Source organism: Theobroma umbraticum, unplaced genomic scaffold (assembly GCF_002168275.2).
Source record: "Theobroma umbraticum cultivar Fairchild unplaced genomic scaffold, ASM216827v3 scaffold_130.0, whole genome shotgun sequence".
In the NCBI taxonomy this organism is placed as follows: Eukaryota; Viridiplantae; Streptophyta; class Magnoliopsida; order Malvales; family Malvaceae; genus Theobroma; species Theobroma umbraticum.
Window position 1 is genome coordinate 4,613,787 of NW_018397264.1, and position 15,907 is coordinate 4,629,693.

At 36.0% G+C, this 15,907-nt stretch overlaps 3 protein-coding genes across 5 annotated transcripts; 1 reads left to right on the forward strand and 2 right to left on the reverse strand.

Annotated features, from left to right (window-relative positions):
- Positions 1–3,363: 3,363 nt before the first annotated feature.
- Positions 3,364–6,244, reverse strand: LOC110421910 (primary amine oxidase 1-like). The gene is made up of 4 exons (XM_021435640.2): positions 5,021–6,244; positions 4,803–4,916; positions 3,983–4,524; positions 3,364–3,811 (listed from the first exon to the last, which is right to left on the reverse strand). The coding sequence occupies exons 1-4, from the start codon at positions 6,143–6,145 to the stop codon at positions 3,658–3,660; spliced, it is 1,935 nt and encodes a 644-aa protein (XP_021291315.1). The 5' UTR covers positions 6,146–6,244; the 3' UTR covers positions 3,364–3,657.
- A 1,438-nt stretch (positions 6,245–7,682) lies between these two features.
- On the reverse strand, positions 7,683–10,837 carry LOC110421693 (homospermidine oxidase-like). Its single transcript, XM_021435340.2, has 5 exons — positions 9,934–10,837; positions 9,207–9,591; positions 8,992–9,105; positions 8,290–8,828; positions 7,683–8,191 (listed from the first exon to the last, which is right to left on the reverse strand). The coding sequence occupies exons 1-5, from the start codon at positions 10,707–10,709 to the stop codon at positions 7,972–7,974; spliced, it is 2,034 nt and encodes a 677-aa protein (XP_021291015.1). The 5' UTR covers positions 10,710–10,837; the 3' UTR covers positions 7,683–7,971.
- Positions 10,838–11,591: 754 nt separating this feature from the next.
- Positions 11,592–14,920, forward strand: HSP70T-2 (heat-shock protein 70T-2). Of its 3 annotated transcripts, none has more exons than XM_021435163.1 (2): positions 11,592–11,829; positions 13,004–14,920. In XM_021435163.1, the coding sequence occupies exon 2, from the start codon at positions 13,010–13,012 to the stop codon at positions 14,723–14,725; it is 1,716 nt and encodes a 571-aa protein (XP_021290838.1). In that variant the 5' UTR covers positions 11,592–11,829; positions 13,004–13,009; the 3' UTR covers positions 14,726–14,920. The 3 variants fall into 3 exon arrangements, with proteins under 3 accessions (XP_021290838.1, XP_021290840.1, XP_021290842.1); XM_021435165.1 differs by having other exon boundaries at positions 13,008–14,920; XM_021435167.1 differs by having other exon boundaries at positions 13,045–14,920.
- Positions 14,921–15,907: the final 987 nt, after the last annotated feature.

Here is a 15,907-nt window from a genome sequence, read left to right on the forward strand (position 1 = left end):
ATTGGGAAATCAACCCACCACCTTCCTCAAGAGCAAAAATGTCCCAAAAGGGAATTTAGATGATTTTTGCTAGAACAGAAGGCAAGCAACTACTGGTTGCTGGACTTCTACAGCCAAATAGTCATTTTCTTGAAATTGCACTACACGATAAAGACAGAGGACTAGAAATAGGGACAAATTTTTTTTATCAAAATACGTCAACAGTCCTGTACTGAGTTGATGACTTGATATTGCACGACACGATGAAGCCAATTTTTTTTGTCAAAATATCTCAGCAGCCCCTATACAGAACTGAGAGGGACGGCAATTTTTTTTTTGCAAAATACCTAAGCTTGCTGAGTTTCGAAATTGCACAACAAATTCCTTACCAGTTACCCCAAGCCCTTGCCTTTATTTATACAAGAGTATGACCCGTGTGCAACACATGGGCCGCTTTGCACTCCCCCTCTTTGCTTCAACATCTGTTCTCTTTCTCCCTCTGTTCTCCACGTAGTAAACTCTGACCTCTCCGCACACCTATCCTTCTCTTTCACTCTCTTTGGCCTCCACGTGGTCAACTTTGAAAGCCTCATTAAGGCATCTTTTTAAATATGTTATAGTTATTGCTTTTATTTTTTATTTCTTCTTTTCTTTCATTTTTTTTACGTTTTTTATTTCTTTCTTCCTTTCCTATTACCTCCCCATATAAGACTGGTTGGCAATCACCGAATGTCGCCGTTGGCCGTTGGTCGTTAGTCACCAGACGTCTATTTTTTTCATGATTATATGAAATATAACAAATAAAGCAATTTAAAAATTAATTATTTAAATTAAAAGATTTTAAATAATATTTTTTATCTAAATTCATTTCATTCTAACAATAATTTGAATAATTTTTTAATATATATTATTTTCATGTCAATTTTTTTTATTTGAACTTTATCTCTATTTAACTCAAAGATTTTATGTCTCACTAAAATATAAAGATAAAAAATAAGTTACAAGCTGTGTGTTTCAAAATAAATAAGTTACAAGCTATGTTTAAAAATCTTATTATTACATATTCTGTTCAAAAAATATTGTTAGAGTTGAAAAAAATATTGTTACACGTTTTAACTTTAAGAGTTTATATCGTAGTAAAATAAACGAACAAGTTAACAAAAAAGAAAAATAGAACAATATTGTAAGCCTAAGCAAATGTTACATATTTCAACAGAAAATGTTACATACTAAAATTTTTGTAATAGATGTTATACGTCAAGGTCAAGGTTTAAGCACTAGATGTTACATGTCAAGATCAAAACTTCAACACCAGATATCACACGTTAACGCCAAAGCTTTATACCTCAGATGTTATCACTAGATATTATACGCTAAATCTTTTTTTTTTATTAATATTACACGTCAAGACATGAATCACAAATATTATACGTCAAGGTCAAAGCTTTACATATCAGATGTTAGCACCAGATATTGTACGCCAAAACTTCCTTCTTCTTACTGATGTTACATGCTAATATATGAATAACTTTGTTATACACTAAGATACGTTCTACCTAACTTGAATTACTAAAAAACTAAACACTAATAAATTCAAAAATATGTTATTACTCTTCATGTCATACTTTATGTGCGGATCAATGACAAGATAACAAGAAATAGGCAAAACGTAAACTAATAAATTCAAAAATATGTTTTTACTTTCCATATCATATTCTTTTGTCTATAAATCGATGGCAATATAATGAAATGACAAAAAATAGATAGAGAGATGATGATTGTGGTAAAACTATAGAAAGTTGAATGACGAGAGAGAAAAATGGAGAACATAACAAATGAATGGTGGGAGAAAAAAATTGAAAGTATTTAATTTATCTAAAATGATTTTAAAGGTATTTTTGTTATTTAATGATTTAAATTAAATAAAAAATTAATTTATATTAAAAATTATTTTTAAAATAAGCTTATTAGGATAACTATTTCTCACAATTTTCTTCAAGAAATATTTTTTGTACCAACGTGTATGTGAATATGGCACAACTAATCGAAAAACTTGTTAAAAAATGATCTGAAGTGGTGGAAAACAAAAGCTCTTTAATCAGTTAAGCAATATGGTTAACTGATTAAAGCTTTGTTAGAAAAAAAATGTATTCGAACAAAGCAGCTAACAGGTGGCAAAATGATATAGTTTTATATTTTGTATATTATTTTGAAGTGTGAAATGGTTGTCTAAAGTGTTGTTTAGCAAGTACCCTGGTCTTCTTACCTTATACGGATTTGGTTTTTGTCATTTTGGTACATCTAAGTCTAGAAATATTTTCCATATTTATAAAAGGTATATATATTGAAAAGTGTTGGAAATATGAACAAGCTGATTCTCCAGAATTTTTTCTTCTTTTGCCCTATTTTTCATTCTTTCTCTCTGAAAATTTTTTCTAAGTGTTTTTCCTGTGATATCTCTCAAAATCTCTACAAAAATGTGTGAAATTTTCTTTAGGCTTTTGTTAACATAATTATAACATTGTACTGATTATAAGTTAAATTAATGTGATTTTTTGTGAAAGTTGTTTACAAACAGGTTATGACAATTGTAGAATTGCAACGTGTGTTTTACAAAGAGATTAATAATTTAAGATAGAATCAAGTTAATAGATTGTGATCATAATGTATATAATAATATCATATATTAGTAGAACCAGACTGATTTACTCCATAATCCATACAATTATTATAATATCATTACTAAATTTGTATCCAGGTCAAAATAAGCAGCAGGGAAAGGGTAGTGAAAAATCAAAAGCTTGAACAACCGGAAATTGATAAAAGAATTATGCAATCAAGACGTCCAATAAAAAAAGGCTGTTGAGTCAAGTTTGTGTAGGCCCCTGCTACTGGGCATCAGACATCAACAAATTATGATATTGGCTTCACATAAAGATCTAACACTAGATCAACCAGAACCATGCCATAGTCTGTTGTTTCCCTACTAGTTTATATTGTTTTTCTGTTAATTTATTTCTGTAAAAAAATATCATACTTTATTGATCCAAAACAACAGGTACATACAGAAGAGGCTGCTTATTAATACCCAAAAGAACAAAACAACAACCAGAAAAAGAATTAATAACATTATTAGATTAGCTCAGAAACTACAAAAAGCAATAGTAATCAGAAAATCCAGTACTGCTAAGAACATTAGCATAAACTCACCAACTACAAACGTTAAGAATATGTTAAACAACTAAAACTCAAATTAAAATGCTTAAAATAATGTCTTCCACCTAGGTGCCTAGGACTCCCTCACTTTTAGCAGAAGAAATGTAGTTGCAGCATTCCAAGTGGATCTATATTAAAAGCAAAGCGTGCTAACTTTGGCCCTTGATTAGCATGAATTTTCGGTTAATGAAACTGCCTTCAAAAGATTTCTTCAAAGACAAATCAATCACAGAAGCAATGTTCATGGACTAATAAATGACACATTAGTTCAATACAGTAGTAAGGCTATGATTAAGAATTTAAGATATACTCAAATTTATTTAGTCGTAAAAGAATAAAAGTACGCCACGTGCAAAGGATGCATGTTAATCTGGAGATGAAAGAAATTATCTGCTGTGATTGAGTTAAACTTTTTTTTTGCTCTTAATAATAGCTTACACGACATGTTAGAGAAGAGTCCTATTAAAGCAATGGATTGCTTTCGAAAAAGTTTGCAGGCCGGAGCTCAAATCCACCGCGGAAGGTCGGCATCACTGGGAAATCTTCTTGATATGGAATGTGATGGAAGCCTACGGTGTACCACAGAACTAAATCTTTGTTTTCAATCACTCTATTCCTGCAAGAACATTTACCACATGAGAATTAATGCCTGTGTTGCTAACATGTTTGAGCTTTGTAACAACAATTTCTAAATTTTAATTGATTCTTGAAAAAAAAAAAGAAGATAAAGAAAGAAAATATCCAAAGAAATAAACACAACACTCGTGACCGAGTAAATATTTGTTACCTCTGGCTCCATACGGCTAAGCCATCATCTCCATGGCTTCTATCAGCGTAAAACCCACCAGCCCACCTCTCTGACTTATTATAGGCAGTCACCCAGACTTGGTACTTCGTATAAGCTGCCCTTATTTGAGGATAATCACCATCAGCCAATAGAGAAGTCACCGGCTGTCCAGGTATTAGCCGGTAACCCACTTGATTCCCAAGCTTTGTTTCCTTGTTCGGATTCACAATCAACAAGTCAGCCGGCTCCGAATCGAGTCGAACACGAGCCTCTGCTTCCTTTTTGGCGGTCTCCCTAACGACCTTCCAGTAACTTTTTCTTGGAGAAGCGTTAAAATCCGTTACTCTTGCCGTTCGTAGTTTGGCCTTGACAAAGGAGTTGCTTTCACCGTCAACATCAAGATCCAAGTAATATGTGAGGAAATGGTCGTGATTAACGGCGACGGTGTTGTCTGCCACTAACGTGCCGTAAACGTTTGACTTTATCTGGTCGTTATTTATGTAGGGAGTTCCTTTCATCAACAGTATTCCGGTTAAACCCACCTGGGAAGCAAAACCCATATATATATAATTACAAATTAATATTTTTTGCCAAATCGTTTCATCAAATTGTTATGTAAGTTTAACAATACCAAAATAGTAGCATTGATTAATTATATTTAACTCCTGAGAGGCATAATTTATATTATTTCATTACTTAAATATAAAATCTTTTTTATACAAGAATAAACACTAATATTAAAAATTGAAATCTGTACCTAATGATTATCAAATGATAATTTACCTATTAAAAGATGTTAAAAATGTTAAGCTAATCTTACCCCAACTTTGATGGCGCCACTGTTCTTGAACTCCCAGTCAAGTACGTAATCATAATTTCCCACGGTAGCCACCATTCTAACAACCAAACTCTTTTCCGTCTGCCCACTCCTTATCTACCACACAATGACAAGTCAACTCAAACCAAAATTAATACAAAAAAGGTACCAATTAACTCCAAAATTAATAATCCTAACTGTAACCTTGTCGAGTACCTTACCACTTTTCCAGGAACATTGATTTCAGCATGTCTCCAGCCAATGTCACCGGAGTACCTTTCGAAAATACAGATAACCCTTTGCATTTTCTGTGCCTGTCCGTCTGCCGCAGCCCAATACCCGTCTAAATACACAGCATTCTGTGGACAATCAATCAATGGCTGGAGACTGCTGGCTGATCGTCCGAACCCGAATTCGCCGATATCCATAAACGTCCTGAAATACCATTCACTTTCAGGATCCATGTACGGGACAAAGGTTTCAGACACATGACCTCTATATAGAACCTGACGGGTCTTCTTTGTTTTTGCGTCGAAAATAGAAGCTGTTGATATCACGATCCCTGCCCGAGGATCAAATCCGACATGGAATTTCCAGTTAGCCCAGTTGACATTGTTTCCTTCGATTTTGAACCCATCTCCTCTCAGATTACAGGTGACACAGTCAGTCTTCTGGTTTGATCGAAAATCAGTTCCCTCAGCTTTAGGCAAAGGGACTCTGAATCTATCAACGTACATTGTGATTTGCATTGAGTCAACATCAACAAAAATACTAATTCCTTCAACGGGCCTTGCGTAGACATTAACCGAGCCTCCTCTATAGTAACATGTAACTCTAAGAGCTCTTTTTGTGACCTTTTCCCCATACCAACCAACAGTGAGTGGCACACAAGAAACTTCAGACAAGTTTAAACCCCTCTTCAGAATTGAATTCTTGAACTTGGGGTATTGCAGAGGCAATCTGCTAGCTTGGAAAAACTCGTTAAAAGTGAATGGAGGGTAACCCTGACCAGTGTAGACGTGGTTCGATTTGATTGAACCAGAGGCCAGGTCAACAACAAGCTCCCGAGTCTCACCTCCCGCTCGAACAACCACCTTGGCCTGTCTAGAAAGAGCATTCCTCGTTTGCTTGTTCGAAGATATCCAATTAAGAACATCTTTTTTATCGGGTTCCTCGAGATCCACGAAGTGAAATGTCAGGTTTGGAAGAGAACCAAGCCTAGACTTATCAATTATGAGCTTTGCCTGGTTGATTTCAGCTGGGCTGAGAGGATCTAAGGGATGATAAAGGGTAAGACTTAAGCAACATTGGAGCAGAAAAGCTAGAACAAACAATGGAATAGTCATGGATTCCGATTTTGTTTTCTCCAAACAAAAAAATTGACCAAGTTGTCATGCTTTTAGACAACTCACTGTTTTGGATTATATATAAGAAACTTTATTATTTATTGCATCCATCGCGTCCCTTGCATGATGACATCGTATAATATTGTAAAGGGATCAAGTTGTTTTTAATGTTGTATTAAATTATAATGTATAAATCTTCCTTTCTAAGCGGACATTGCACATTGCTGAAATGGTTCTAGGTCCGTTACTTGCACTAAGAGCAAGAATAATTGACTTGCTTTGCTTTTAGATATTAAATGAGGGGATATCATCCCTGAACGTGCTCCCTTTTTTATAAACTCAGACTTGGCGAGTATACGACGTGCTGTATAAGTTCCAGAAGTTGCTCACCCTATAATCCTGGACTTGTTAAGATTAAAAAGGTAATGTACTATTCAGCAACTGACTTTCAAACATTAGTTTGTTACAAAAAGGGTAAAGGAGGACGAAGAAATTTTGGTGAACAAGTGGTTTGGTATCCAGGGAATAGGAAGAGAAAATGCGTTTTTTTCTTTTTCTTTTTTTAGCATCTTTACTTTTCAAGAAGATATAAGTTCTTTTTTTCACTTGGAAAAAGAAACCTAGTATATATATTGTATTAAGTTGTATAATGATTTACTTGTTAACAACTCTCAACTCATTTCTTTCCTCTCAAACATGTTTTTCCTTTGCTTCCCTTCTCCGCTTCTCCTTTCCTTTCTTTCAAGTTTCACTATTTCCCTCCTTGCTTTTCTCTTCCTTTCTTCCAACGAAACGGGTCTTAACCTGACCATATGTTGAAGGAGAACAGAATGGTTTTTTGAGAATCTTATGTATGCAACAAGTACACAATCAAATTCCTCTTCTTCATACTCAATCTTGTTATATCTCACTTTAGAAGGTCAATTACTCGAAACATCCATTTGTTTACTAATAGAGGAATAAATACAATAATGTCCTTAGCATAATTTCAATCCAAATTTTGAGACTACTATTTAATTGATTATTAACATCTCAAACTTTCAAAAACTATGGACAATTGATTTCATATGAATATCAAAATTCATCATTTGAATATTCCAGTCAAAGTTATGATGCAGAATTTCAACAATTAATTAGTCAAAAGTCTTAAAGCCAAATTGTTGGCGTTTCCACTAATATTAACTGTTGAGACTTTACTCAATTGAAACCAGTGAAGCTATCCCAATCAAAACAACTGTAAAGTGCAAACAAGTTGTCAAATTTGAAATGTAAAGCTTTGAATTGATCAGCTTAAAATTAAGCTACTCCCTTCAATGAGTTCTTCAAGCAGAATTCAACCAAATCCAAAGTTGTAAGCTGCGGCTAATTGAAAGCAGTAAAACATAACGTGTAGAAATACTATTCCCCTGCTCCTACATTGATAACCAGCATTACAAAACAGATACACGCGTTGGAATTGATTATACCATTTTGATTTATCAATCTAATAATCAACTGATTTTTATGCTTTTAGTGATGGTGGGTTCTAAAAGCCCCATTTTCTTTGGTCCAAAGTGAATTTATTCTATTGGGCCGGCAGAGCTGAGTTGAATTATGAAGCTGTACTCCGTTGGTAATTTGGTTTCAATAATTTGCACTGCATTGAGTTACGAACCACTGTTGAGTTGGTTTCAATGGTAAAACTCCACAACTTCCATTTCCTTGCTTTGCTATAATAGAAGAAAATCCAGATTGTCTCTTTCAAACTAAAGAGTGAAAAATTAGGCAAAGAAAGCCATTGTTAATGATCGTTAGTGTTCTTCAAATACAGAATTAATCCACCAAATTCAAAGTTTTCGACCCATGACTGACACGGAGCAATTAGGCCACTTGACATTGTTAGGAACCTTCACTTTAAGCACCGGATTGTACTCGAAAAAGTTGGCTGGCCGGAGCTCAAATCCGCTGCTTAATGTTGGCATCAAAGGGAAATCTTCTTGGTAAGGTACATGATGAAAACCCAGTGTGTACCATAATACAATGTCCTTGTTCTCTATTTTCCTATTCCTGTAAAACAATTAAAACAATAATCAACATTATAACAAGGAATAAGGGTAAAATAAGGCCTCGAACCACAATAAAAATAACTTTTAATAAGATTATACCTGCTGCTCCATGTAGCTAAAGTGTCATCGCCTCTGCTTTGATCAGTATATAATCCCCCTGCCCATTTTTCAGATCTGTTATATGGTGTAACCCACACATTGTACTTGGTGAAGGCTGCCCGTATCTGTGAATAATCGTCGTCTGTTAAAAGGGAACCAGTAACTGATCCTGGGATCAGACGGTAGCCAACAAGGTTACCCATTTTAGTTTTCTTGTTAGGATTCACAACTAAGAGATCAGCCGACTCCAAGCCAAGTTTAATTTTTGCATCTGACTCAGTCTTAGCTGTCTCACTGACAACCTTCCAATAACTTTTTCTTGGTGAGCTTTGGTCAGTCACTCTGGTTGTTTTCAATTTGGACTTGACAAAGGAATTGGAATCACCATCCACATCAAGATCAAGGTAGTAGGTGAGGAAATGATCATGGTGTGCACCCAATGTGTTTTCTGCCAATAATTTGCCATAGACTTCCTCATTTATTTGGTCTTTGTGGGTGTATTTTGATCCCCTTACTTCTAGTAATCCAGTTAGTCCAACCTGTTAAGAATGATCATTTCAGAGAAAATCAATAGTATTAATTGCTTTTCAAAAAAAAAATTAATAGAATTAATGCACCTAAAAATGCTTCATGGTTTATTCAAAAAAAAAAATGCTTCATGGCATTTGTGAGGAGTAAAGTAACTAATTAAGGTGACTTTACCGTGACTTTGATGGATCCAATCCGCTTGAATTCCCAGTCATTTATGTAGTCATAGTTGCCCACAGTTGATACCATCCTAACTACCAGGCTCACTTCTGGTCTAACCTCTGTTATCTGCAAACAAAACCATTAAATGTCCACTCCAATAAACCTTCCAAATCTTCACCTAAAGTTACATTACAAACCAGCAAGACCTTAATGAAAAGTTGGCCTACCAATGCTTCCGGAATCATAGTCTCAGTGTGTCGCCACATTACATCTCCAGCATTTCGTTCAAAGATGCAGAAAACATTAGGCATCTCAATCGGCATCCCATCCTGCCCAGCAACAAATGCTCCCATGAAAACTGCATTGGCCGGGCAGTCTCTAAGCGGTTCGAGAGGCACTGCACATAGACCATATCCATATTCCCCGGCATCAAAAAATGTTCTAAAGTACCATTCTTCAGTTAAATCCATGTACGGAACAAAGAGCTCTGATAGATATCCTCTATACATCACCCTACGAAAGTTTTGCCTCTCAATGTCATATATCGATGCTAGAGATATGATTGGACCTACCCGAGCATCGAAACTCAGATGAAAATCCCAAGTAGCCCACCTGATTAATATCACAAATGGACAATAATGTTAAATGAAATCAAACCAAGGAAACTTATACAAACTTACTAGGTAAAAGTTAAAGAAAATTGATAGCTGAACACGCAGACAGAAAGTCCACCAGTCATTCCTAGTCTAGAAGTCCACCAGTCATTCCAAGAGTGTGTTTATAAGATATTTTATTTCCTTCCTATTTTTTGATACTACTATTATCCTTATTATTAATATTTGCGTCTATTCAGTAATGAGGTCAGACCGCATTTCTACTTGGCTAATTTCCAACGACGATAAAGACAGGAACAGAGAAATAAATAGTAATGGCGGCCCTCATTACTGTACTTACCTAACTCTGTTCCCAGCAATGGTGAAACTAGGCCCGTCTGGCTGCACAACCGTGATTCCTTTCAACTGTGGTCCGAAAGGGGCCCTTTGCTCCGATTCTCTGTAATCCGTCCCAGCAGCCTTTGGCACAGGGATCATGAATCTATCCTGAAAGTGTATAATCTTCATTTCTTCGAGATCGACTGTCACGGTGATGGCCTCTATCGGCCTCATGTACAAATTAACTGTCCCATCCAGATAATAACACATCACCTTAACTATCCTTCTATTCTTTTTCTCCTCCCCAAACCATCCTACAGTAAAACTTCCGCACACGACCTCCTCAATCTTGAGCCCTCTCTTACTTATGGACTCCAAAAACGGTGCAGACTTAAACGGCAGCTGGTTTGCAGCTGTTTGTTCTTCAAAAGTGAGTAAAGGGTATCCATAACCATCGTAAATTCGATCAGAAATGATTCCGAAACTTGATAAATCAACGATGATTTCATGAGTCTGATGGTTTATACGCGCAATGACCAAGGCTTGGCGAGGCGGGGGTGTGGTGGAAGAGTTTTCTAGCCATGAGATGACAACCTGTTTATTTGGCTCTTCTAAGCCTACGTATTGAAAGGTTAAGTTGTGGCTGGAGCTGGGGTACGATCGGTTAACAATGGATTGAACCTGGATGAACTCGTTTGGAGTCAAAGAGTCTAGAGGGTGTTGAAGTTGGTGGGACAAGGGAATAATGGAGAGGGTGAGGAAGGGAAAGAAGAGCAAGATTTTGAAGGAATGAGCCATTAGTTTTTCCCCGGTGCTGGATACCTAATGCCTAGTGATCTTTATATCCAATGAGTTTTACCAAGAACGAAAGGTCATTCTCTAGATTCCGCTTATATCATTATATTTTTTGTGCACTTTTGGAGTTAGATAAGACATTATTTTGTTTGGTACGGGCCACGTAATATCCATTACTATTTAATGATATACTTTGCATTAGGGAACTTAATTTTAAATGCAGCAATGACCTTAACTGACAAAAATAATGTTGAGATTGTAATTGGATAGAGAGAAAGTGGAAATAGTTTAATAATTTGAAATAGTTTATTCCATACTTAAATCATGGAAAGACTACTATTTTCTATGGCAGATAGGACCAGTAATTTGTCCAGAACCATTTATGACCAGCTCTAGGACCGGTGCTACTACAAATTGTGCTTAAATACACCCATCCCTAATTTTCATTTTATTTTTTAAAAATAAAAAAAACCCCAAAATGTGCGTTGACCTGATTTTTGTAGTTTATCTTCCGGTAATTACAAGATCAAGCCCATGTAAATTAAAGAGCCCAAATAGGAGCCTAGGGCCCAAAAGAGAGCCAGGCCTTTTTTTTCTTTTTTCTGGAGCCTTCTCTGAAGTCTTAACCACTATGTTGTAAAAAAGAAAATATAAGTGCCAAGATAAATTAACTGATATTGAATAAAAAAAAAACCAATTTAACACATAATATTTCCTTTGTTCCATTTTTTCTTTAAACTATATTATGTCTCAATTTATTTTTTGTTAACCATTAATAGATAAATTACTTTATCTTTTTTGATAAAAAATTAAGATGAAATTAAACAAGTATAAAAACTGATTAAACTATGGGTCCAAAAAGAATTGGTTAGTAGAAAACTCGACTCTCGAAAGGACTGCCACTCTCTAGGAAGCTCTAGAAACGTAAGGCAAGCTTCTTTTGTATTATGCTTGGTGCGTAAGCGGAGGGTGTCTTGCCCATCTCTCTCTCAACTCTTCTCCCCTCTTCCACTTTCTGCATTCTTTGCCATCCTCTCCTTTCTCTCTACCAAGAACTCAAAAAGAAGCATTCTCCAAAGGCCAAATTTTGCTTGTACTACTGTTTTGCGGTGGCTTTCGACAGGTTTGCATTTCTCTTTACTCACTCTTCTCGCATTATCGATTATATAAAACTCCCTCTGTTTTTTCTTTTCTTTTTTACATTTTGTCTTTCATTTTCTATTTCAATGCAGCATTGGGATTATCAGTTCTTGGCTTCTTGATTTCTGTTACTTTGAATGTCCACGAAGAAATAATGTAGTTTCTTGAACTGGGTTGGTTTTGGTTTTAATATTATGTTGCTAAAGTTGACGATCTTTTAGTGTCCACTTATGGTTTTGCATTGGAAATTTGAGAACTAGGTTGTCCATCAGTTTGTTCTTGATGGCTGAAGCTTTCAGTTTTATGATCATATTTAGATGGTTATTAACTATTTAGGCAATTTGACTGTTGGGTTTCTTTAATTTCAACGATTAGTCTGAAAGTGTAGAAGTTAACCCTGTGAATTGGTAAAGAAAGATACAACCGTTTGGTAAGGAGAGACGCAGCCGTTCTTTTTCTTTTTCTACCTTTTTGGGTGAATTTATGTTTTGTGTTCGTGGTGTATTTTTGTGTTTTTAGTTTAGAAATCTCAGGCTTGCTAAATGTTGTCTGTTAGTTTGGAATATTAGTTCATTTGAAGTGTTTTTGAAAAGACCTACATGGATGATTGCTTGTCTAATTCCATAGTCTAGATATCCGGCATATTTTGAGGCTAAAATGGTATTCTAATTGTTCTTGAAATAGGCTTGATGTTTACTAGACACTGAGATTGGATATTACCTTCTCATTTTGTGAGTTGCTAGGGTTATTCAATGATCTTTTTAATTTTGGGGGTTAAATTGTTTTTCATTTTTAATGAAAGTTAATGGTTATGTTTTTAAACTGGGTAGAACACTTATAATAGTTAATTTGACAAAACTGTTTTGAGGCCATCTATGGTTCATCAATCTGCCAAATTGAGTTTTTATAAATTGAAATGAAAGATATAGTGGTGGCATTGTAGTTAAACATGCAAAAGGACTGAAAAGAAGTCTCAATTTTTATTTTTTTTTAAGTTCTTGAGGAATTATCTTTCAGATCAGAGAAAAATGCTCAAATTCTAATTTCAACTTCTCATTTTTGTATTTTACAAGTTGTGTACAATTGTCAAGCTCTTTTTTGTTTGATCATAAGTATATCGATAAATTTCCATTGTTGTTTAATTGTTTTGTCGAAAGGCAGGAATGGCTGAACCAGCATACACTGTGGCATCTGACAGTGAAACAACAGGGGAGGAGAAATCTTCATCTGCCTTTCCAGAAATTGCAATTGGAGTTGATATTGGAACATCACAATGCAGTGTCGCTATCTGGAATGGTTCACAAGTGGAGCTTCTCAAGAATACTAGGAACCAGAAGTTGATGCGGTCATATGTCACTTTCAAAGATGAGATTCCTTCAGGTGGAGTGAGCAATCAACTTTCCCATGAACATGAATTACTATCCGGGGCTGCTATCTTTAACATGAAACGTCTAATTGGACGAGTTGACACTGATCCAGTTGTTCATGCAAGCAAAAACCTTCCTTTTCTAGTTCAGACTTTGGACATTGGTGTTCGTCCATTAATCGCAGCCTTGGTGAACAATGTTTGGAGATCCACCACACCTGAAGAAGTCCTTGCAATATTTCTGGTGGAATTAAGAGTCATGGCTGAAGGTCAATTGAAGTGGCCCATAAGAAATGTTGTTTTGTCCATCCCAGTTTCATTCAGTCGTTTCCAATTGACTCGAATTTATCGAGCTTGTGCAATGGCTGGTCTTCATGTTCTTAGATTGATGCCTGAACCAACTGCTGTGGCATTACTCTATGCACAGCAGCAGCAACAGATGATACATGACAACATGGGCAGTGGAAGTGAAAAGATTGCTCTCATTTTCAATATGGGTGCAGGGTATTGTGATGTTGCTGTAACAGCTACAGCTGGAGGAGTTTCACAGATAAAAGCTTTAGCTGGAAGTGCAACTGGAGGAGAAGACCTTCTTCAGAACATGATGCGCCATCTCTTGCCGGATTCAGAGAACCTCTTCTTAGGGCACGGAATTAATGAGATCAAATTAATGGGATTACTTCGTGTTGCAACTCAGGATGCCATCCACAAGCTCTCTTCCCAAGACAATGTCCAAATTGATGTAGATTTGGGTAATGGGTCAAGAATATGTAGGGTGGTGAACCGGGAGGAATTTGAAGAAGTAAACAGGAACATATTTGAGAAGTGTGAGAGTCTCATAATCCAGTGCTTACATGATGCAAAGGTAGAGGTAGATGATTTGACTGATGTAATAGTTGTGGGTGGCTGTTCATATATTCCAAAAATAAGAGATCTTGTCAAGCATGTATGTAAAATAGAAGTTTACAAAGGTATGAACCCTCTAGAAGCAGCAGTCTGTGGGGCAGCGCTAGAAGCAGCAGTGGCATCAGGTATCAGTGATCCTTTTGGCAGCCTGGACTTGTTAACCATTCAAGCCACACCTCTTGGAATCGGGATACGAGCTAATGGGGATAGATTTGTGCCTATTATACCTGGAAACACAACAATGCCAGCTCGGAAAGAACTGATCTTCACAACTGTTAATGATAACCAGACTGAGGTATTGATTGTTGTCTATGAAGGTGAAACGGAGAAGGCAGAAGAGAATCATCTGCTGGGCTATTTCAAGATAATGGGAATTCCTCCAGCACCTAAAGGAGTTCCAGAGATAAATGTTTGCATGGACATTGATGCATCAAATGTGCTGAGAGTTTTGGCTGGGGTCATACTGCCAGGTTCTCAACAACCTGCAGTTCCTGTAATGGAAGTAAGGATGCCAACTGTTGACGATGGGCATGGTTGGTGTGCTGAAGCTCTGCATAGATCATACGGCTCTACTCTAGACTTAGTGACAGTACAGAAGAAGGTATAATATGAGGCTTAAATGCCAGCTCTTGTTGCTTGTTTGATTTGAATGTTATGTTTTTTCGCCCAGAGAAAATCAGTGTCTGCAACAACAGTTGTATAATGTGTTTTTCATACTTGCATTAATGTCGACTGTTGTAATGAAATAAAGCAACTAAAAGCTACTTTGGTGCTATGTTTCATAAAATCAAAGTTGTGTCTTGAAATTGATAGGAATGTGTGGCCAGGGAGTAGAAATCAACTTTTCTGATTCACTCTTGTGCGAGGATACTGAGAGTATCATTCTCATGAACAGAAGTTAACAAGCAATATCAAGAGAATGGTCTCTCTTTATTGAGCAAAAAAAAAAAACACAGAGCGGCTCAGAAATGCTGCTTGAAGAGTATTAGTAATCACTTTCAAAAAAACAGAGCAGCTGGATTCTCCAAAATCATCCTCCAATCTAATTAAGGAATAATCGTGACTATTTCTTCCAAAAAGGAATCAATACTTTATGCTGGAACATGTTTCATCTTTAACCTTGCCAGGTGTATCTGATAAACCCCAATGAATATTAGAAATCTTCACTCCAGACTTACTACTTTTCTTAACATTGCACTAAAAGGACCATGGTTTCGGACCTAACATTTTCCTGTTCACTCATTTCAACCTTTCAAGAATTTAATGGGCTACCAATGCAGTGGATGATTTGGCTAGAAAAAGGAAAGGAAATGCAATGAGCTGAGGTGGCAGAAACCTTTTTTCTGTTCAACTTTTGAAAAAGTTTCGCCATCTGGACGTAACAGCTCAACCCTGCATGTGTACATTGCATGGGATACAATCCATTTAGATACACAGTTCTTTTACGTTCTAGTAACTCAAAAGGAGCTAGGAACAAGTGCTTGTCAATTCAAACACAACAGCTAAGTGAGTAGTTTTCTTCCTGAGTTCCTTTCTTTTTTTTCTTTCTTTTTTTTTTTTTTGTTGCCAATGATGGTAATTTATTCTCAAGGGTGGCCCTCATCTTTCTGAATTTGGGATGCAGATTTTTTTATTATTAGACATTTAGGAGAGTTTACATTTTGATACCTTCACTTTGGTTTTTTATGTTAGCTTCATAGAAGCTGCTGTTTGATTGTTGAAAATGACATGGCATTTTGATTTTGCGGTTTCAGTTCATTATCATTCATCGGATTTTCATTTTTTTTTT